Below are 23,711 nucleotides of genomic sequence, written 5' to 3'. Positions count from 1 at the left end.
AACTCTGAACACCTTCACTTCCAGATCCACATCGACCCCAAGACCACACTCAGAGGCACCCTCCTTTACAGGCCACCAGGACCCCGCGCACAATTTAGTGAAGACATCACGGACTTCATCACTCCACACGCGCTCCCCTCCGAGGACTACATCCTTTTGGGAGACCTCAACTTTCACCTTGAAAAGAACAACGACCGCAACACCACCACCCTTTTGGACAACCTCGCAAACCTCGGACTTAAACAACTAGTCACCTCCCCCACCCACATCGCAGGTCACACACTCGACCCCATCTTCACCTCCAGCAAGCATGTTTCCTTCAGCCACACCACAGCTCTCCTTTGGACTGACCACAGCTGCATTCACTTCACCTACAACAAGCCTACATCCAACAACCACCCCCGACCCACATTGCAAAGAAACTGGAACAAAATCACCATCGACCAGATCTCCTCATCGCTTCTTCAAAAGCCCCCCGCCCAATCCTCTAACCCCGACCAAGCAGCCACCAACCTCACCCAATGGCTATCCAACAGCGCCGACATCCTAGCACCACTAAAAAAACGACAAATCAAACTAGGCAGCAAGAAGGCCTCCTGGTTCAACGATGACCTTAAGAAATCCAAGAAATTCTGTCGCTCCCTCGAGAAGGCCTGGAAAAAAGACCCAACCACCAGCACCAAGGACGCCTTCAAAAACGCCACCCGCATACACCACCAACTAATCCGAAATGCCAAGAAAGCAGCTTTCAAGGACCGTCTAGATAACAACGTCCACAACAGCAAGGAATTATTCAACATCGTCAAGGAATTTACCAACCCATCAGCCAACTCCAACGACATCACCCCCTCTCAAGCCCTCTGCGACTCCCTAGCCTCATTCTTCTACAACAAAATTGCAGACATCCACAACAGCTTCGACAACCAACCCGGAGATCAACCCACCCATTCCCCTGCAGGACCCCCTCCCCCCCTGAACATCCTCAATGACTGGAAGCCAATCTCTACTGAGGACACCCTCCGTCTGATGAACTCTATCCACTCAGGATCCCCCACAGACCCTTGCCCTCACTACATCTTTAACAAAGCAGACTCCATTATTGCACCGCACCTCCGAGACGTCATCAACTGCTCCCTCAACTCCGCAACCTTCCCGGAAAGTTGGAAACATGCCGAACTCAGCGCCCTCCTGAAGAAACCCACAGCTGACCCCACCGAACTCAAAAACTATCGCCCGATCTCATTCCTTCCATTCCCGGCCAAAGTCATTGAGAAAGCTGTCAACAACCAACTCGCCGCATTCCTCGAAACCAACAAATCCCTCGACTCCTCACAATCCGGCTTCCGAGCCAAGCACAGCACCGAAACCGCCCTCATCGCAGCAACAGACGACATTCGGACTCTACTGGACAATGGAGACACAGTCGCCCTCATCCTCCCCGACCTCTCCGCAGCCTTCGACACAGTCTGTCATAGCACCCTTTTACAGCGCCTCAGAAACGTCGGAATCCAAGGAAAAGCACTGGAATGGATCACCTCGTTCCTCACCGGAAGAACCCAGAGAGTCCGCCTTCCACCATTCAAGTCCGAGGCTACTGAAGTCATCTGCGGCGTACCTCAAGGGTCCTCACTCAGTCCCACCCTCTTCAGCGTTTACATGAGCCCCCTCGCGACCATCGCACGCCAACATAACCTCAACATCATCTCCTACGCCGACGACACTCAACTGATCCTATCACTCACCAGAGACCCTAACACAGCCAAAACCAACCTACACGAAGGAATGAAAGAAGTAGCCGAATGGATGAAGCACAGCCGTCTGAAACTGAACTCGGACAAAACAGAATTCCTCATCTTAGGTACCTCCCCCTCCGCCTGGGACGACTCTTGGTGGCCAGAGGCCCTTGGAAAAGCACCCATCCCGACGGACCACGCACGGAACCTGGGCGTCATCCTGGATTCCTCACTCTCGATGAACAGACAAGTCAACGCCGTCTCTTCATCTTGCTTCAACATTCTTCGCATGCTCAAAAAAACATTTCGCTGGATCCCTACCGAAACTAGAAAAACAGTCACCCACGCTCTGGTCACGAGCCGACTGGACTACGGAAACACCCTCTACGCCGGCACCACCGCAAAACTCCAGAAAAAACTACAACGCATCCAGAACGCCTCAGCCAGGCTCATATTTGACATCCCGCGTAAAGAACACATCTCTGATCACCTGAAAAACCTCCACTGGCTCCCTGTCAATAAGAGAATCACTTTCCGGCTCCTAACCCACGCACACAAAGCACTCTACGAAATCGGACCCGAATGCCTCAACACACGACTATCCTTCTACACCCCCTCCCGCCAGCTACGATCCTCCAACCAAGCCCTTGCCACTGTACCTCGCATCAACAAAACCACCATGGGAGGTAGATCCTTCTCCTACCTAGCAGCTAAAAGTTGGAACTCACTTCCCACTCACCTTCGCCTTACCCAGAACCACCTAGCATTCAGAAAGCAACTCAAAACATGGATATTCAACAAGTAACTCCCCACCCTTCTTCAAGCGCCTTGAGACCCTCTGGGTATGTAGCGCGCTATACAAATATTTTGACTTGACTTGACTTGACACTATTGCCCTAATCGAATTGGATGTTATTATGTGTTTGTTTTTTGCTACCTTTCCCTATGCTTCATGGGAAACGTAGTCTTTGTTAATCTTAATGCTGCTATTTGAAATAAAGTGAAGAAAGAAGGCATACTCCACGCCTCCACTCATGCATAGAAGTCCTTATTCTGCCCACTTTTAGCATGGCAGAGCCCAACTCTAGTTCCCTAGCCCAACTCATAGGTGTGGCTTCCACAGTGGCTGCACTACGGAAACCTGCTTTGACAGCTGGCTTCCCCTTCTGTCCCTAGTGTCGGGATGTCTACCTAGGCAATGGAGCAGCCATTTTCCCATGGGTTAGTCATTTGCCCTTCAAAGGGGACTTCCTCTTTGAAGCTCACCTCATGGGAGTCGTTTGTGCGTCTTCCCAGGAAGGCAGAATGCTGTCTCTGGGACAGACGCCTTATGCAACTGTGAACAGGCACAGAGACTGAGGAAATATAAATTTTTGGTCAAGTTATGTTCCCTATCGTGTACCCCACCGTCTCCATGTACGAGTTAAAGTGCATGTAACTTCCCTCCTGTGCCAGCTATGAAGACGCAAATACATTTGCGTCCAACGTTAACATGTCCTCTTTCAGACCCACCCTGAATGGGTTGGATAGTCCGTTCCTAAGTATGCTATGCCAACGTCTTTTTGTAGTGTACTCTACATGTTTTTTCAGCTCTGGCAAAGTAGGCCCAGAATTCCTGCCATCAAGCCTTTTCCTTCCTTCTGACTCTGAAAGCCTCAGCCCAGGCTGCCCCCGTACCTGTGAACTCTGCCTTACTTTCAGCGCGGTCCACCACGCTCAGCTCAGCCTGCTGCCTGCCAAGACTGACTACAACCTTCAAGTTATCTGTTCCGCTCCTCGAAGATACATTCCTGCCTACTAGTCTCAGTAAACATTCCCCAGCTGCAGAGCCAAAGGGCCGGCCTGTCTCCGTGCAAGTAATTCATAGCCCCTGTTACCATGCTCCCATGGAAGGCCCATGCCCCCACGCTTCTCATGCAGACACTCAGGCGCTTATACACGCGCTCACAGTCAGTATAGAATAGCTTCTGCCCCAGAGACCTTTCCGCCCAGATAGCTCCGTTCCTAAACATCAGATATCAGATATGATAGAAGCACAAGTTGATCTGACATGCCAGACTTCTGTCTCTTTCCGTCAGTGTAAATGTCAAGCCCCTGCACCCTCCAGTTTCACGCCAAATCACACGTCATGCAGCTGCGCACGCATCCAAGCTTCTGATTTCTGCTGACATTGCAACATTTCTGTTTTAGTGCCACCCACATGTGACACCTACCTATGACGTTTCTAGAGCACACCTCCAGTTACGCCTAGTCCACGCCTTCTGATTACGTACTAGTAACACGTGGATGCTGTTATCTTGTCTACTCTCAGCTGTTACGCCTACTATATTGCTTCCTATGATGTAAATTAAGTATATAAGCTATGTATTGTCAATAAAACATTGCTCTATCCCTTCCTGAACCCCGTGTGGTTGCAGGAACATGATATCCTATTCCGGAATAATTTTAAGGAATAAAACCCCTAAGTACTCTAACACCACGGACTCTGTTTTCTTTCTTTCCGATTGAGTTATTATTGATTAAGTACTTACCTGCATAGAAATTAAGATAGTAAATTAAATATTTACGACATTTTGGCGCCCGAATAGGGACCCCTCCCCCACCTCACGCGCCGGTTGGTGCATTGTAAGCTCTGTCCCCTGCCATCAGTTAGAAGGAAACTACGCGTACCGGCAGGATTTCCTGTATCTCCCTCTGGCCCACGGAGGTGACGAAGATTACGATCAGTACCCAGACGAGGCGGTGAGGAGTGCGGAGGATCCCGACCAGAGCCTAGCCGAAAGAAGCAAGGTCCGAGGTGTCAAGAGGCCCACCAGTTTTCCGAAGTGTCCACGTGTCGAGTCCGGTCCAGTCCAGTCGAGTTTTCCGAGGCCTTCTGTTTTCCGTGCTTCCCGGTGAGTACCATTGCTGGGACGTATCTAGACGGGTTTGGGTACACAAGTCCGGTCTGCACTGTTTTAGGCAGTGTATCTGTACTGTTTAGCAGTACATCCGATGATTCAAGTTCTTGCACTGTTTTCAGCAGTGTATCTGTGCTGTTTAGCAGTACATCTGATATAGGGGGTAGTCGTATATGTCGCAAATGTCTTTTTTTGTGATTAATGTCGTGGTATGAGTGTGACTGTTTTTATGTGCATTATTGTGTTCTTGTATAACTAGCTGTATCTAGTATTAAGTAGCAAGGATTGAGCGTTCAGTACCGAGTAAACAAGATGCCGTTTTTTAACAAGTTAAAGCAGATAGGAACTAGGAAAGGGATACTAGAGGAAGAAATCCCTATCCCCCCTAAGGATACTCCTGGAAACTTTATGTACCACAAGCATGGCATAGATGCCATAGTGTATCTAGATTTATGGGCCGACTATACTAAACATCTAGACGAGAGACACAGATGGCCAGTTACTGGAACATGGGATGCCGAGTGCATCATGAAGGTAGAGGAAGCATTATGGAAAAAGAAGGCCAGACAATCTCAGAAAGACGCCATAGAGTTTTGGCGTAAGGAATCACGTAAGCGTGCTGAAAAAGAACTACGTAGAGAGGACAGACTTAAAGAATCAGAGAAAGCCCGAGAAAACGAATTAATTACTGAGGGGATCCGAGTAAAGTCAGAACAGATAGACCGTGCACGTAATAACCTCGTAAACGGTATGTATCTCGCGGCCGAGGGTTCGTCTGAGGCCATTTCAGAAATACCGAAAAATCTACCGTCACCATTGGTTCCAACTAAAGTAACTCACAAGACTACTAAAGACATATTCTTGAATTCCTATCTAGAGGATGTAGCACCCGCTTACACCAATCTGCCTGTCCGCGCCCTGCCTAACGACAGGGATGGGGGTGGTAACCCGCCCCAAGATCATATTCCGCCTGTTCCACCCCCTCCACCGCCTCCCATAACTAAAGTTAATCTACCGAAACCACGTTTACCTGACCCTACTAAAGGACAAATTCAAGTACAGATACAGACTCCACAGAGAGATAATGTCCAAGCTTCCGCCTCAGGAGGTGCGATGGGGGGTCACCAGACCCCCCCATTAACACGCAGGTTACAGCTCGGGGACTTGCAGAGTCCCTACACTTACAAATCCCCCCGTCTCGATATACTCAAAGGACAACTTACAGTTTGCAGATATGATCCAGTACCCGGCAAAGACGATAGAATGATAATGGCATCACTACGGTTACGATCTGCTACTGATTTCCTGCTGATGTTTCCAGGAATGAACGAGCACCTAGATAGAATATATCAGTTTATCCAGACTGGGAAAGACCCCGACAGTATTAAGGATGCCATGGAACATCAGAAAGTTGACGTTCAAGGACAGATACTACGCTTTTTCATAAATTGCTTAATAAGAGAACGGGACAGGCCTGAGACAGATCAGGGTGAATTAGATGCACTCAACAGGTGGGGTCAAAATATATCTGAAGGAAAACACGACAAGGGGGCTTGCATAGCCAGTATGTACAAGAAAATAAGAAAAGCAGTGATAGACGTACACAAAGAAGAGAAAGAAAAGGCTTCCTCCGAGGGGGAAGAAGAACCTGAAGAACCAGAAAAGACTACAGACACTATAGCGTATGTAGGTAAGGGAACTTACCTTAGGAAAGGCATCCGTCCAGAAAGCAAGAGAGTTCTTTTCTCTGCCTTGACAAACCCGAATTCTGCTGAACATCAGTTCCAGGAGACTGATAAAAGGCTTCGAGATCGAGTAGGGTACCATGTACTCAATTCTATGGATGAACAAGAACTAGCCCGGTCAGCCATATTATGGACTGAAAATCCGGATATATACAATGATGACACCGTAGCACAGACATTCTTGAACCTTTCCCCAGACGAGCAGAAATTAGCAGGTGTATACATGATTCAGCACCTTCTCACGAAATACAGAAATCAACATTCTGATCCGGGTCCCTTACACGAAACATTAGAAGAACTACTCATGGACAGATGGAGAGGTTTAAGTACCAAATTAATTCAAATAATTCTGGAACAACGCCATAGATATGACACTTTCATAAGCTCCGAATATGTCCCCGCCCCGCCCCCAGAAAGGAAAATGTATCATATGGAACGTCGGCATGGTATTGAAAGTCAGAACCCCTTACGAGAAGTGCACCCAGTTATGGGTGACGATCATAACTTGAAACGAGTGTATGTACACACGCCTCTGACTAAGTTAGAACTGTTAGAAATGAAGAAACTAGTCCCGTGCCATGATAAAGACCCTGCAGGTTTTCATAGAGAGCTTAAAGACATGTTACTGATGGGGCATTATACGTACGAAGATATCACGAAAATGTTAAAGGTACTGCTGCCCACGGGCATTTACGAGAAACTAAAAGAAAAAGAATGGGAGGTGGGAGAGAAAAAGATTGTATGGACAGAAATAGAAGATGAAGAGAACAAACGGGTCCCAGGGGTAGGCCTTGGGGAGAAAACTAAAGCACTACCAGGTCTGATAGTACAGGTTCTGCCAAGATTATTGACAACTAGAAAGGAAGACTGGGATGCAATATCAGCCTGTAAACAGAAACCCGACGAAGATACTAGTGACTTCTATTCAAGATTCGAGAAATGTTTCATTATTAATAGTGGTCTTAAACCAAGTAGCGAGTCGTACCCGCATCTTTTTGTATCAAAGTTAGTCGAAAATTCCCTGTTAGCAGTTAAAAACCGTGTATACAAGGTCGAGAGTACATGGCAAGCCAATACGCCATCCCAGATGTTACAAATGTTACAATATCATCAGAACAGAATTAGAGAAGAACAGGATCAGGAACAAAAACGTATGAAGGACACGAAAATGAAAATGCTAGTAGCCCAGTTGGTCCCAACCGACGGCCACAGAAAGGGTACGACCCAGACCGGTCACACGGCAGCTCCCGTTAAAGGGACATGCAACTATTGCAAGCAGCCAGGTCACTACGTACATGAATGCCCAGTTCTGAAACATAACATAGCGACAGGTAAAACTAAAGAAAGACCGCATCCGCCTAGACAAGACCATAACCAGCATCAGTCTTCACAGAATATGCAGCCCATGCAGAATACACAGCCTACGCATGCTTCATCACCTACAGCACAGACAGTAGCGGTATCACAGCCGCAGCCCATTGCCCCGTCTCAGCAAGTTTCACAACAGATGTACCAGTATGCCCAGTCCGCTTACCCCGATTATCCACGATATACATGAAACAGCCTAGAGAGGGAGGGTGGCTTGCCTCTTATTGAGATTCCTGTAGATCAAGAGGGTCCTTATGTACACAGTCAAGTATTGGGAAAAGACAAAGTTTTTAATTGATACAGGGGCAAGTCGCACCACAATCAGTCATGAGGAAGTTTCAGGGGCACCCCTCTCAGGCTCACAGAATGTTTCCCTTGGTTTTTCAGGAAAGCCCATTGTAAATGAGGTATCAGAACCAGTTCCCCTGGCTGTGGGTCCATTATCACGTGTTACAGACTTGTTACTTACGAAATCATGTCCAGAAAATCTGTTAGGAATTAAAACATTGAAGGCTCTAGGAGCCGTGATCTGCTGTTCCCCGGAGGGAGTCAGACTCTTTTTGCGGGATTTCAAGGGTCATTATATGTTGCGTGAGTTTGATGTCAGATTGAAAAATGTACCAGACCACCTGTGGGCAAAAGGCCCAACTGATGTAGGTTGTATGCACATTACCCCATACCGTGTTACACTCAAACAAGGTGTAGTTTTACCCAGAATCAGACAATACAAGTTACCACCCGATGCTGTAGTGGCTTTACTGGAAATCATTGAAGAGCTCATTACCCAGGGAGTGGTCGTAGAGACCGACTCCAATATCTGTAATTCACCCATCATTCCGATTCTTAAACGTACTGATCCCAATGCACCGCCAGTATACCGGCTGGTGAATGATCTAAGAGAACTGAATAAATGCATTATTCCACAGTACCCTGTGGTTCCCGACATCTCATCCTTATTGACTGCTATTGATTCAGAAGCGACGTTCTTTACTGTAATTGACCTCAAGAACGCCTTCTTCAGCGTACCTATTGATCCAGAGAGCCAATATCTCTTCGGATTCAGTTTAAATGGACGCAGTTTCAAATTTTCACGCGCACCTCAAGGATTCACAGAAAGCCCCAGCATCTATAGCCAAGCACTGAAAAGACAACTTGATGGTATCACAATGCCAGTTAACACCGCTTTACTGCAATACGTCGATGATCTGCTGATCACCGCACGAAGTGAGCCCGAATGTGAACAAGCATCACTGACAGTTTTACATTTTCTGGCCGACAAGGGACACAAGGTGTCTCCTTCGAAGCTACAATTCTGTGTTCAGCAAGTTGTGTACTTGGGTCACTTGCTGTCCAAAGTGGGGAGACAGCTCACTCCCGATCGCATTCAGTTAATTGCAAATATGCCACAACCTCAGACACAAAAGGAAGTGCGGGCCTTCATAGGCCTCACCTCGTACTGTAGACAATGGATTCCTCAGTATGCATTTCTAGCCAAACCACTCATTCAGTTAACAACACAGGAGGCAGCGACTTAGACTGTCCTTCCCTGGACTCAGGAACATACACAAGCCTTTGAGGAATTAAAGAAAGCATTATGTCAAGCACCTGTTCTAGCGACACCATGTTACAGCAAACCTTTTACACTTTTTGTTACAGAACGTGAAGGTACAGCACTGTCTGTCCTCACTCAAGACCAAGCAGGTTCATACAAGCCTTGCGCTTATTTTTCGAGTACATTGGATTCAGTAGCCCAGGCACTCCCTGCGTGCTTAAAGTCAGTAGCAGCAACAGCATTAGCAATCAGACAGAGTGATTCAATTGTTTTAGGACATCCATTAACAGTTCAAGTTCCACATTCTATAGAGGTTCTTTTAAACAGAACCCAGACTCAACACTTGACCATAGCACGATTGACAGGTTATGAATTGACACTATTCCAGCCACACATAGAAATCAGACGCTGTAGCATCTTGAACCCCGCAACATTGTTGCCTGCAATTATGACCGATCCAACACCGCATGATTGCATAGAGATCATTAATACAGTAACAAAACCTCGACGAGACCCAACAGATGTTCCACTGACAAATCCAGACCTGACACTTTATGTGGACGGTTCATGCATGAGAACAAGTACAGGAGAATTAGTGGCCGCATATGCAGTGACCACTGAAACTGAAGTTAAAGAAACACACCGTATTGACACATTGTCTGCTCAAGCAGCGGAGCTCATCGCTCTGACCCGAGCTTGTATTCTAGCCAATAACAGAAATGTTAACATATACACTGATTCCCGCTATGCGTTCGGAGTCGTACACGACTTCGGCATGTTATGGCAAGAAAGAGGTTTTTTGACCTCTCATGGTGCCAAGATCCAACACGGTCCCCTCATTCAAGCATTATTAGAGGCAATACATATGCCCTCAGGCATATCAGTCATGAAGTGTAAAGCACATACTAAGGTTACAGATTCTGTTTGCCAGGGTAACGACCTTGCAGACCAGACGGCAAAACATACAGCATTGACTCACACCCAGACTACTGATGTGACAAAGACAATAGTACCAACTCAGTGTATGTCAGTCAGGGATCCCACCCTAGACGTAATCGATATCCAGACACACGCCACTTCAGATGAAATAAAGAAATGGACCGAACTAGGAGGGATCCAGACAGATCAAGGATGGGTCACAAAGGGAAAACCTACATGGTTCCTCCCCGACTCCATGGTTCAAATCATGATAAATACAGCACATAGTCCTGCACATCTAGGAGAAAAAGCTATGTTAGACAGTTTACAGAATCTCTGGTACAACAAACACTTACGAGCAGCAGCAAAACAGAAAGTGCGTACTTGCATGATCTGTTGTCAGTTCAATCCCGGTAAAAGCGTCCCCGTAGAGCAAGGTGGATTTCATCCTCCCGATCACCCTTTTGAAGTCCTCCAGATGGATTATATCCAGATGGACCGTTGTCGAGGATTCAAATATGTCCTCGTAGTTGTTTGTGCACTGTCTCGTTGGACCGAAGCATACCCAGTCTCAGATTACACTGCCCCGACCACTGCCAAGCAGCTGGTTCGAGAATTCTTCCCACGATACGGCCTGCCTCGTGTCGTGTACTCAGATAACGGACAGCCGTTCTCATCCGAACTTATGAAGCATGTTTCCCTTTTGCTAGGATATCAGTGGAAATTCCACTGTGTCCGACATCCCGAAGCCGCAGGCCTTGTAGAGAGGCATAACCAGACGCTCAAGATACGCCTTGCTAAAATATGCCAGGAGAAAGGGGTCGACTGGATAGTCGCCCTGCCAGTTGCACTGTTCTATATGAGAATGGTTGCACATTCGAGATCAGGGCTATCCCCGTACGAAGTGGTCTTTGGCAGACCACCGAATATGTGGGGGACGCCCATTCCTAAGAAAATTACCGATGTTGATTGTAACATGTTGACAGATTACCTTGCCTCCTTGATGTCTGCACTCCAATCATGTCGTTCACAGGTTGCCGCAGCATTTCCTGACAACACTGATGTAAAGCCACATGATGTCCGTCCTGGCGACATAGTCCTTGTGAGGAATTTTGACCGGAAAAGCCCGCTGGAGCCCCGCTGGAAAGCGCCGAAGACCGTCCTTACTACAAGGACCGCTGTGAAGTTGGAGGGCAGAAAGGGGTGGGTCCACACGAGTCATATTAAGTTATGCAATGAACTGAAACCAGACCTTGACTCGCCCACCCCCACCAAAGACTGTATTAAACCTAGTGACTTTAAATTACCTGAACGAGAGAAAACTCCCCAAGAGGAGTACCGACTTAAGCTTCGATCTAGCAAGTCAGACGGTTTAATTGTTTAAGTCCTCCCCTAGGTGAATCGGTTAAATAGTTTCTGACATGTATCCCCTAGATCGAGATAGAGAGCGAGAGAGACAATTCAAGAAACATACATACTGCAAATCACTGCGTAGTCACTGTATAGTGTCATTATTAATCATGTTTTTTCTAAGTATTCTGATAATTGTTGCAAGTGTACTTCTTCCAATCTATTGCCCTATTTTCAAGCGTGAACAATCTGCTTACAATGTTTCTGCTGAACATTCTTTTAGCGAGTTACCTCCACATGAACTTTCTTACAGACTTGCGCTGCGCAACAACACATTCATTAGTATGTTACACCACTCCCATCAGACTAATAACGCTACAAACTGCTGGATATGTGGCCGACTCCCTCCCTACCAGAATTACAAGGGAGCTCTGCCCCTCTTTCCGTACCCGTTCACTCACAACGGCTCCTGTGGTGCATGGTTCAAAATAATTAATTCCCTAGATCCTGATATTGCTGTTCTCGACGGGAACTGGGTTTGGGGAAACCTGAACTTAGTCCTGCTCAACGTCTGTTACCCTGATAAGGAGGGACTCCCCATTAGAATAGGAACTGATCTAGAAAATGAAGTATATGGATTAAGTAATTACACAATTAACCTTATGATTCTTACTGTTGAATCCGAAGCTGCACCAGTTCTGCCCGCTATGTCAGTATTACGAGTCACTGGTGAATTATGTGTCAGAAAGAAAGGTTCAGTACACTTAGGTCATAGTAAATGTACTACTGTGGTCGAATTCAGTGATCATGGTAAATCATCCTTTAAGGCTACCCGTCATTCTTATTTTGTTTGTGGTCATACCGCATACATACGTCTGCCTCCAGATTGGGATGGTACCTGTTATATTGCATTCCTTCTGCCACCTGTTTTTCTAGCCCCTCCTGATTACCACAGAAACACAAATCTAGTAAAGAATAGACTCCGAAGAGATCTCCCGCTTGTCGACTATACAGAAACGGCATGGGAACAATACACTGATTTTAATAAAGGATTCTTTTTCTTTTTAGGCCCCGTCCAAAACAGTAAATTAATACGTAGATTAACTAGAACCCTTGAAGCTGTAGTACATGAAACTGCCTCCGCCTTAGGTAACCTAACAGAGGAACAGTCCGCCATGCGGGTTGTTGTCCTTCAGAATCGTCTTGTTATTGACGTCATCTTGGCAGATAGAGGTGGAGCCTGTAAGGTCATCGGGTCAAGTTGCTGTGTTTTCATTCCAGAAAACGCGCCATCTGTATACAAAGCTATTACACGTCTTCACAAAATTGCAAGTTTAATACATCAGAAACCAGGCACCTGGACTTGGTCCGGTTGGTTCTGGACAATGTTGTCCGCTTGGGGATGGAAGATCCTATCCTTCCTAGGCTTTGGCCTTGTCATAGTATTCAGCTGCTGCCTGTGCCTACAGTGTGGGCCGGCGATATGTGGGCTGTGTGCCACATCGTGCATTGAACATTCCAGTTTTCTCTCAAACAGACAACGGAAGAGAGACGAACAAATTATGTTACAAGAACAAACTGATCAATTTATGATGATCAATATATCATGAAGGGTCCGTAGGGAACAAGGAGGGAATGAGGAAATATAAATTTTTGGTCAAGTTATGTTCCCTATCGTGTACCCCACCGTCTCCATGTACGAGTTAAAGTGCATGTAACTTCCCTCCTGTGCCAGCTATGAAGACGCAAATACATTTGCGTCCAACGTTAACATGTCCTCTTTCAGACCCACCCTTAATGGGTTGGATAGTCCGTTCCTAAGTATGCTATGCCAACGTCTTTTTGTAGTGTACTCTACATGTTTTTTCAGCTCTGGCAAAGTAGGCCCAGAATTCTTGCCATCGAGCCTTTTCCTTCCTTCTGACTCTGAAAGCCTCAGCCCAGGCTGCCCCCGTACCTGTGAACTCTGCCTTACTTTCAGCGCGGTCCACCACGCTCAGCTCAGCCTGCTGCCTGCCAAGACTGACTACAACCTGCAAGTCATCTGTTCCGCTCCTCGAAGATACATTCCTGCCTACTAGTCTCAGTAAACATTCCCCAGCTGCAGAGCCAAAGGGCCGGCCTGTCTCCGTGCAAGTAATTCATAGCCCCTGTTACCATGCTCCCATGGAAGGCCCATGCCCCCACGCTTCTCATGCAGACACTCAGGCGCTTATACACGCGCTCACAGTCAGTATAGAATAGCTTCTGCCCCAGAGACCTTTCCGCCCAGATAGCTCCGTTCCTAAACATCAGATATCAGATATGATAGAAGCACAAGTTGATCTGACATGCCAGACTTCTGTCTCTTTCCGTCAGTGTAAACGTCAAGCCCCTGCACCCTCCAGTTTCACGCCAAATCACACGTCATGCAGCTGCGCACGCATACAAGCTTCTGATTTCTGCTGACATTGCAACATTTCTGTTTTAGTGCCACCCACATGTGACACCTACCTATGACGTTTCTAGAGCACACCTCCAGTTACGCCTAGTCCACGCCTTCTGATTACGTACTAGTAACACGTGGATGCTGTTATCTTGTCTACTCTCAGCTGTTACGCCTACTATATTGCTTCCTATGATGTAAATTAAGTATATAAGCTATGTATTGTCAATAAAACATTGCTCTATCCCTTCCTGAACCCCGTGTGGTTGCAGGAACATGATATCCTATTCCGGAATAATTCCTTTTTAAGGAATAAAACCCCTAAGAACTCTAACACCACGGACTCTGTTTTCTTTCTTTCCGATTGAGTTATTATTGATTAAGTACTTACCTGCATAGAAATTAAGATAGTAAATTAAATATTTACGACAAGACTTGGGGCAACAAAGTGGCAACTATTCAAACATTGCGTACATCAGCAAGCTATACTAATTTGACTTGTATCAAGTCTGGCTTAATGTAACAAATTATTTGCTACCTTACAGCAAAAATTTAGCCTGCAACTCTGCACTAGCCTCAAGAGCTGCCAGCCCTTTCCAGTAAAAATGACAAGTGCAAGTTTTTACTGTTGGAACATGAAAAATGACATGTTCCACTTTCTCATTATTATACTGCACACTGACATTGGACTTGATAGGCCTGCCTTAGTGGTGATTTCTGTGTACTAAAAAGGGAAGATTGGAATTTGCCATTGCGTTAAATGGCAAATTGGGGTTCGCAGTTCACAACTGCCCTTCCAGTCTGCAATGATAGACTGGGAGCCATGTTCCACCTTTGCCATTTCCAGGGGGGCACAACAAGTGCTACAATCCCTTGGGTGACCCTTTAACTTACAGTAGCATATATTAGGGACTTTCAAGTAAGTTAGCTTATACTAATTGGGTATAAAGTAATCAAACATACACATTTTAAGGCCAGGACACTGAGGTTTGGTTAGAAGGCCTCAGTGCACTCTAAGAGTAAAAAGAAACGAGCAGCATCAATCCAAAACTTTGGGGGAACCATACAAAAAGAGGCATTTCTTTACACTTGTGTTCTGCATTATGATCTGCTACACAATGGCTAAAAATTAGCCTCTGGAAGAACTTCATGATTATTCCACCAGGTCTAAAGCTGCCAATACTGTATTAGCACCAAAGTCCTGGTTGTAGATACTTGCCAGGCAGCTATGTGGGCTTCCTCTATACTTTCACGCTGGTACTGTTGTCTGGATAGTAACGTTGACTGAGAGGGGCATCTGTTCTGCAGAACCTTCTGGTTTGAGTCCATCTAGAGACCCACCTCCAGGTAGGTACTTCTTTGGTATCTGTTTTAAAGGTGAGGAATTTCTGTCTTGAAGTCTATCAGGAGAACACTTTTTTCTCCTTCGGTTATGCTCCTTCTGGTAGCGACTGTATCTAGGTGAAGATTCCTCTCCATCTTCCCATCCTCCTCGTTCTGTGGTTGGGTTGTCCTCTATTCATTCATAACATCCTGCGCCTAGGAATCTGCCCGGTTGTCACACCAATTTTCTTTTGGGGCTCTATGTCTGGGGCACAGACAGCGTTGAAAGCGACTAAACAGCGTATGAGTGTGGTGCACACATCATTTCTAGAGTGGAATGGCGTCATTGTGGAGTCACGCAGAGGTAGTGCTGAAAAGTTTCAGGATCCAGGGGGACATCTGGGGAATATTCAAAAGGTGAAGAATCTGTGACTTGATAGTCTCTACCAGAAATTGCTATACTGAAGGCAAATAACTTGTGCTTCAAGGCTAGAAGTTACAAGAGTGACCAGATAAGGAACTTGCACTGTTTTAACTCCTATCAAACACGCCATGTTTTATTTCCACTTAATTCAGCTAATTATATGGAGGCTGTTCTTTTTTGCTTTTTAAAATCGTTCCTATCCATGTATTCTTGTTTATCCTTTAGCTTGATTATATTTTTTTAACTCTTATATTGGATTTCGTTCTTCTGTCATTTTTTTTCGTAGGTGGGATTCCTCGCACTCCAGTGAGGCAAAAGATGAAGACCATGTCTCGCTCTCTACAGATGTTAAATGTTGCCCGATTGAATGTAAAGGCCCAGAAGTGCCAGCAAGATGATCAATCTCAACCAGTCATCGAAAAAATGTCCCAGAGGCAGACAAGACCTAGGTCATCTAATAAAATAGAAAAGGCAAAGTCATTGAAAATTGCTACAGGTAAATGTTACCTGGGACATAGTTTAGGTTTAAGAAAACGTATTACTTAATTTTGATTTGTAGCAGCATTGCTGAAGAGGAATTTGGTATGTTCACTTAAATCCATAGACTGGTAAAGTCATTCATAGATCTTCAGCAGTCTGTCACTAGATCTAAAGATGTATTTGTACATTCTGCAAAATGCCAAAGAGAATCTGCATTTCTGCTGACCTCCTTACTCCACCTTAGAAGGCAGCCGAATCACTTATCTTGCTGTCTCAGGTTCCTTTCCATCTAAGTTTATGATGCTATGGTTTTCAAGATAACTGTCTTGCTTTGCACTCCCAGATAATATAGAATACTATTCTCCCACACGGTGGCTCAAACACGACAAAGCAATAAAAACACAACACCCCCTGGAAAGGGATTTCACTTCATGAAATGAAGCACATCAAAGAGTGTTTTCAGAATAAGGCTTGGGGTTTTATTTATGCAATGCTCTCTAACAAAGTCTTTCCCAGATGTCAAATGAAAAACAGTCAAATGTATACAGATATATATGCAAGCAATAATAACAGACTTGGCAAAAGCAACTGTTAAATGCATGGATAATAATATGGACGTCCTGCAAGAAATCTGAAAGATATATACACTAAATACATCGGATGATTACCATGGATGTGCACACACTCGCACATCTCAAAGTCAATACCCAAAGAAAACACCTCATAGAGGATTATAGCCACTGGAAACTGTAGGTGCATACAGACAGTCACGCATCACATTGACTGTTATAGCCACTGGAAACTGAATATGTACGCAAACAGCCACACATCACAATGGCAACAATCAAAAATTAAACACTTCAACTGGTGCAAACGTCATCCTGGCCCACTCCAGACTGGGGGATTCACAGCCGGGTTCAAGAGACTCAGCAGCCAGATGTCTGCACTGACGATGCGTCCGCCGTTAGGGCTCAAGCAATCCCGGTCTCCAAGTCAACAAGCCTCGGCTTTATAGTCTCAAAACACACTAGAAGGTTCCAAGAGGCTTTCCCTTGCGCCAAGGAAACTTACTGGAGTTGGACACTTTCCAAGCAAGCATTCCAAGGCAAAGGATTTCTCATGTTCCTTCTCCATTTTCTTGTGTCCCAGCCTTTATAATCAATCAATCAATTACATTTATAAAGCGCGCTACTCATCCGCTAGGGTCCCAAGGCGCTGGGGGTTGGGGGGTGCTGCTACTGCTCGAAGAGCCAGGTCTTGAGTTGCTTCCTGAAGGAGAGATGGTCCTGGGTCAGCCGTAGGTGGGTGGGGAGGGAGTTCCATGTCTTGGCCGCCAGGTAGGAGAAAGATCTTCCTCCAGTGGTGGTTCTGCGAATACGTGGGACGGTGGCGAGGGTGAGGCTGGCGGATCGGAGCCGGCGGGTGGGCGTGTAGAACGTGAGGCGGTTGTTGAGGTATTTGGGGCCCATGTCGTGGAGAGCCTTGAGTGCGTGGGTGAGGAGCCTTAACGTGATCCTCTTGCTGACGTGGAGCCAGTGCAGGTCTCTCAGGTGGGCGGAGATGTGGCTGTGACGGGGGATGTCTAGGATGAGTCGTACCGAAGCGTTCTGTATGCGTTGGAGTCTTTTCTGTAGTTTGGCTGTGGTTCCAGCGTAGAGGGCGTTCCCAGAGTCCAGTCGGCTGGTGACGAGGGCCTGGGTGACCGTCTTTCTGGTGTCGGTGGGGATCCACCGAAAGATCTTTTGGAGCATGCGCAGGGTGTTAAAACATGATGACGAGACGGCGTTGACTTGCTTGGTCATCGTGAGGGTGGAGTCCAGGATGAATCCCAGGTTGCCTGCGTGGTCTGTGGGAATGGGGGCGGTGCCCAGCGCAGAGGGCCACCAGGAGTCGTCCCAGGTGGAAGGGGATGGACCGAGGATGAGGACTTCTGTCTTGTCAGAGTTCAGCTTCAGACGGCTAAGCTTCATCCAATCCGCGACGTCTTTCATACCATCCTGGAGGCTGGCTCTGGTGATGGCAGGGTCGTTGGTGAGGGAGAGGATCAGCTGGGTGTCGTCAGTGTAGGAGGTGAGGTTTAGGTTGTGTTGGCGTGCGATGGCTGTGAGGGGGCTCATGTAGACGTTGAAGAGGGTGGGGCTGAGCGAGGAGCCTTGGGGAACGCCGCAGATGATCTTGGTGGCCTCTGAGCGGAATGGAGGGAGGCAGACTCTCTGAGTTCTGCCGGAGAGGAAGGAGGTGATCCATTCCAGAGCTTTTCCTTGGATCCCGGCGTGGTGGAGGCAGGTTGTTAGGGTGCAAAGGCAGACTGTGTCGAATGCAGCCGATAGGTCGAGGAGGATGAGGGCAGCAGTTTTCCCGTTGTCGTGCAGGGACCTGAAGTCGTCGGTGGATGCGATGAGGGCGGTCTCCGTGCTATGGTTAGCTCGGAAGCCGTAGTGCGATAGGTCGAGGGTGCCATTTGTCTCGAGGAAGGCGGTCAGTTGTTTGTTGACGGTCTTCTCGATGACTTTAGCGGGGAAAGGGAGGAGCGAGATGGGGCGGATGTTTTTGAGGTCCGTGGGGTCCGCAGTGGATTTCTTTAGGAAGGCGCTGATCTCTGCATGCTTCCAGCTCTCCGGAAAGGTAGTAGATATGCAAAGGAGTTGTTGTTGATGATGTTCCGGAGTTGGGGAGCGACAATGGAGTCGGCTTTGTTAAAGATGTGGTGAGGGCAGGGGTCGGCTGGGTAGCCGGAGTGGATGGTGTTCATTACGTGGGTGGTGTCTTCAGTGCTGACAGGGGTCCAGGCGTAGAGGATGGTGGTGGGGGACGTTGGTTCGGTGGTTGAGTGCGTGGTCTGGGTGCCGAAGCTGTTGTGTATGTCGGCGATCTTGTGGTGGAAGAACGAGGCGAGTGAATCGCAGAGGTCTTGCGAGGGCGTGATGTTGTTGTTGTTGTTGCTGGCGCTGGGGTTGGAGAGCTCGTTGACGATGCTGAAGAGTTCCTTGCTGTTGTGGTTGTTGTTGTCCAGTTGTTCTCTGAATGCTCTCCTTTTGGTGGTGTGGATCAGCTGGTGGTGTTTGCGGATGGCGTTCTTGAGGGCTGTCATGGTTTCTGTTTACTGGTTGTGGCGCCAGGCTTTCTCGAGGGTGCGGCAGGATCTCTTGGAGTCCTTGAGGTCGTTGGTGAACCACAAGGCTTTCTTGCTGCCGGGTCTGCTGGGAGGGTTCTTCAGTGGTGCAAGGGCATCGGCACAGTTGGTGTGCCACTGTGTGAGATTGCGGGCTGCTTCGTTGGAGTCCCTGGTGGTGGTGGGAGGGTTCTGGCTCAGCGAGGTGGTGAGCTGGTCGTGGTGATCTTGCACCAGCATCTGCGGGGAGCCTGTTGCGGGTGGTGGTGAGTCGTGGTTTTTAGGTTGAGCTGGAAAAGCATGTGAAGCATGCTTCCAAGCTCAACAACTAATGTTGCCGACTTCTGGAAATGTGAGACACGAGTCGGCCACGCGCTTTTGTGTCTCAGATTTGTCCTTGTGAGCGTGCTTTTGCTGCTGGCTGCTTGCTGTGTGGGCGCGCTTTCGGTTAACGGGCTCAATTAGAAATGAAATGCTTACACTTTAGAGGCACCCAAGGGGAAGAAGTTTGCAAGATGCTTTTTTAGTTATTTACAGCAAGTGTAGTGATCTTAATTTGTCTTTAAGCAGCCAGGTCTTGTAAAAGGCTTTTTCATTCTTATTACGTGAAAAGGCTTTCCCATTATTATTACACCCGCACACACACACACACACACGCATACAGACACCGTCGCACACACACGCGTGCACACACGCACACACACAGACACGCGTGCACGCACCTAGCTTCTCCCCCCTCCCCCCCCACCTCCCCACTCACCGGGCTCTTTCGGCGTGTCCCTCTCTCCCTCGGCAGCAGGCTGGGCTCTCCACGAGCACGGGAGCCCCGCTAGCTTACAGGCAAATCTTCCGGCTGGCTTGACAAACAGGAGCGCAGGGGTAGGCTCCAGTCTGCTTCCTGTTTGCGGCCCCCGTCCCAACACAGGTTGCCTGGCTTCCTGTCTGCCATGGAAAACATTCGGATTCTATTCGACATAAAAAAGCAGTGAGTGATATTGTACTGAACACTTAGTTTATTCTCTAAATGGAATATGCAATCGTTCTTGACTCTGTTTTCTTTCAACTCTGCGTTACCTTCTATCTCATTTTGGTTCGAGCTTTAATGCACATCCGGTCGGATGCATGCAAAGTGGATCCTTTGATCGCTTTCTTTATTTTTTAAAGGGATTCACTCTTTAAAATTCAGATCGTCTTTCATTTAAGACGTTTATTTACACAAGCGTTCTAAAATGACGATTCAGCCCTTGATTCTAACGTGCTGCATTTAGTGGGGACATTAACGTTCATTAGAGCGGTGATGCTGAATATGTCACATCTCAGGGGCAGGTGAGGCTCATTGCAAATGTTAGGCTTTGTGTAGACTGACAACGATGAAAGACAGGTGGCTCCGTGCCAAATATGCATGTTACATAATCCATTCTACCAAGCATTTAAATATCAGAATACGTATTGTGTGTGGGATCGTGTGGGCCTCTGCATAGTATTGGAAGATATTGGGACTGAATGAACTAACTTGCCGTTTTTTTCCGGTACACATTTTCAATGTGAGCTGACCTTCCCTCCACCAAACTCGAAGTCCACAACTTCAAAGCGAGCGCTGCATTAAAACCATCAAGTAATATTTTAGCTAGTGTGTGTCTGCAGCTGAACGAAATGCTGAGTTGGAGGTACTTTGTTTCTCTTATGCAAATAACACCACCCTTCCCACTATGCATCCGGAATTACTGGTTTGTAGCCAGGGGTTATTGTTAAACTCGTACTGGGACAAAGCCGTTCGCCAGCCATGCATTTTCAGTTTCAGGGTTCTATAAATATATGCTAAGATCACTTTTCTAGGTGAAAGAGTGTAAAGTGATCTCCAGCTAACTGTGCTATTTATAGCCTTAGCATAGGAAAAAAAATGCTGACATAGCCTTACACTGTTCACGGAAATGTGGTACCAAAGGAGAACCTGCTGTTTGCAATTTTGTATTGTAATACTAATACATGTAAGTCACGTAAATACAACACATAATGCATTACAAATACTATAGGTGTCACATTTGCAAAAGTTATAACTACTGGTATTGTAAATGACGAAACTATTAATTTCGCTATTTTCAAAAACAAAACATAAATAACAAAAGTGTCAATTACAATACCAATAGCTCAAACCTTTCGAATGCGAGACCTATTGCATTGCAAATGCTTGTTCTGAAGTTGAAATGGACGCAGCTGTGATCTGTTCAGTGTAGCTCGGTGGAGTGGCTGAAGGAGATGTGGTTGCTGGAGGAGAAGACTGGGTCAAGCGTGTGGCTGGAGTAGTGGGTGGGGGTGTTCACCAGTTGTTTGAGTCTGAGGTTGTCCAACAGGGTGGTGGTGGTGTTGTCATTGTTGTTTTCCAGGTGGAAGTTGAGGTCCCCTAGGAGGATGTAGTCTGAGGAGGTGAGGGCAAGCGGGCTGATGAAGTCTGCGATGCCTTCGTTGGATTGTGTGCGTGGTCCCGGGGGTCTGTAGATGAGGGTGGTCTTGGGGTCAGTGTGTATCTGGAAGTAAAGGTGCTCGGCGGCAGTGAGGGTGTCGTCGGAGTTGGTTGTGATGCGGATGGTGTTTCTGTGGATGATGGCGATGCCTCCTCCGGTTTGGTTGGTGCGGTCCTTCCGGGTGATCTTGTAGCCATCCGGGATAGCTATGGCGATGTCGGGGGCTGAGGAGGCGTTCATCCAGGTTTCTGTGAGGAAGGCGACGTCCGGCGCTGTTGTGACGAGGAGGTTCCAGAGTTCAACGGCGTGCCTGTGGATGGAGCGGGTGTTGAGCAGGATGCACTTGAGGTGGTTGTTGCTGGTGCCTGGTCTGGCAGGTGCGGTGCAGGTCTGGAGGCGAGTGAATTTGCAGGCTTGGCAGGTGAAGGGTCCGTGGGTGTGTTTCGGGTTGGCTCGGTGGCAGGCGGGGGTCCGGCCGGTTTTGAGTGCGCGGAGGGTGGCGGTTTCGTAGCTCTGTCGGGTTGGTTGGCAGCGACGGGGGCCAGGGGTCTTGGCGCTGGGCACGGTCCAGGCGCGGACGGTCGCAGACGGGCTTACCTTAGGAGTGGCCGTGCAGCTGCCTCCATAAGTGGGCGAGGGGAGATGGGGTCAGCTGGGAGGTGAGAGGGCAGGACAGACAATGGGCACGGGGGGGGCGGGCCGCACGGGAGTCAGCGGCAGGAAAACGGGGGAACAGCAGAGCGAGGGTGAGAAGGGAACTAGGGAAACAGCGACAGGCACACGGGGAGTACAGAAAAAAGGGGAGCAGGTACTGGCGCACAGGCTTACAAAAGTCTTTGGAGGTACATTAAAAAATAACAAGGCAACCTTGAACATGAATAACCTAAACAACTTGAGTAATCTGGGAGCCTACCTGTGCACACGAAAAGCTCAAGCAAGACAGAGTCTGAATTCAAGATGACACACGGGCATGTCAAAGCCAATAGTAAGAGATTCATAATACTTCCCAATGTACCACACAATGCACATTTGTGCACACATTGCCTATAGCGTCACACACTTAATCTCCCAATCTACAACATAATGCACATTTGAGCACCACTGCTCATAACACTGCACTTTGAGACCAAGAAGTGCATTGCACCCTCTCTCATGCTTTCAAATGCATATCCCACAGGTTTTGGTCTTGGCAAGCTGTTCTACTCTGTGACTGCTCCCACTTTAAAACTACAAAGAGATACAAAATAAATCTTCAAGGAAAACATGCTCATGCAGGGAAATTATCGTACATTCATGCTTGGGTAAAATAAAACTCCAAAAGTCAATTAAATTCATGGTAGTTCAAGGTCATCACATCGTTTCAAAACATAGGAGTGCCTCTAGCACTACAATAACTGGTTGATTACTGCATTGCCCTGCTTAGAGTGTAATGTATTAGCTCCTTAGGTTAGTTGCATGCTGGCTTCATGACCTTTGATTATGTAAAACTGCCTATGCAACAACTGTGCTTAAGTGCCGGCAAGTCCCTCAACTCATCAATTCCCTCCTAGTAACCTCAATTAAATGGATCCAGCTTTTCCACATATACAAAAACCACAATCACCCATTTTTGCCATACAAATGGGCTGACAAAGGTATTTTATTAATGACAATACAATACACAGTATTAACAAAAAATTAAGAAGCACATAGAAAACCTCAGGGACATTGACTTTGAAAATCTGTGTGTAAATTTTCATTCAGTGACATTCATTCAGTAACATATTGTGAAAATGTCTCATTCAATATTTCAGTGGTTCCATGCAGATATTAATCATGATAATTAATTTGCATAGAATGTTGCCACAGTAAAAACCACCCCTATGTTTTACTCTAAGGATACGATTTAATAAATGAAAACATTGTTGGGAATTACCTCA

The 23,711-nt window shown here is 47.1% G+C and overlaps 1 protein-coding gene across 1 annotated transcript in view; it reads left to right on the top strand.

The window, feature by feature from the left end:
- Positions 1 to 23,711, top strand: part of LOC147733535 (treslin-like) — a 542,019-nt gene that overhangs the window by 32,676 nt on the left and 485,632 nt on the right. The window contains exon 3 of the mRNA XM_086956935.1: positions 16,025 to 16,234. Coding sequence (XP_086813061.1) covers positions 16,025 to 16,234 — 210 coding nt within the window. The remainder of the gene's footprint in view (positions 1 to 16,024; positions 16,235 to 23,711) is intronic.

The sequence above is a fragment of the Lissotriton vulgaris genome, chromosome 2_1, assembly GCF_964263255.1.
Source record: "Lissotriton vulgaris chromosome 2_1, aLisVul1.2, whole genome shotgun sequence".
NCBI lineage: Eukaryota > Metazoa > Chordata > Amphibia > Caudata > Salamandridae > Lissotriton > Lissotriton vulgaris.
Note: the sequence above shows the minus strand (reverse complement) of the source record. Positions and strands in the feature narration are given on the sequence as shown.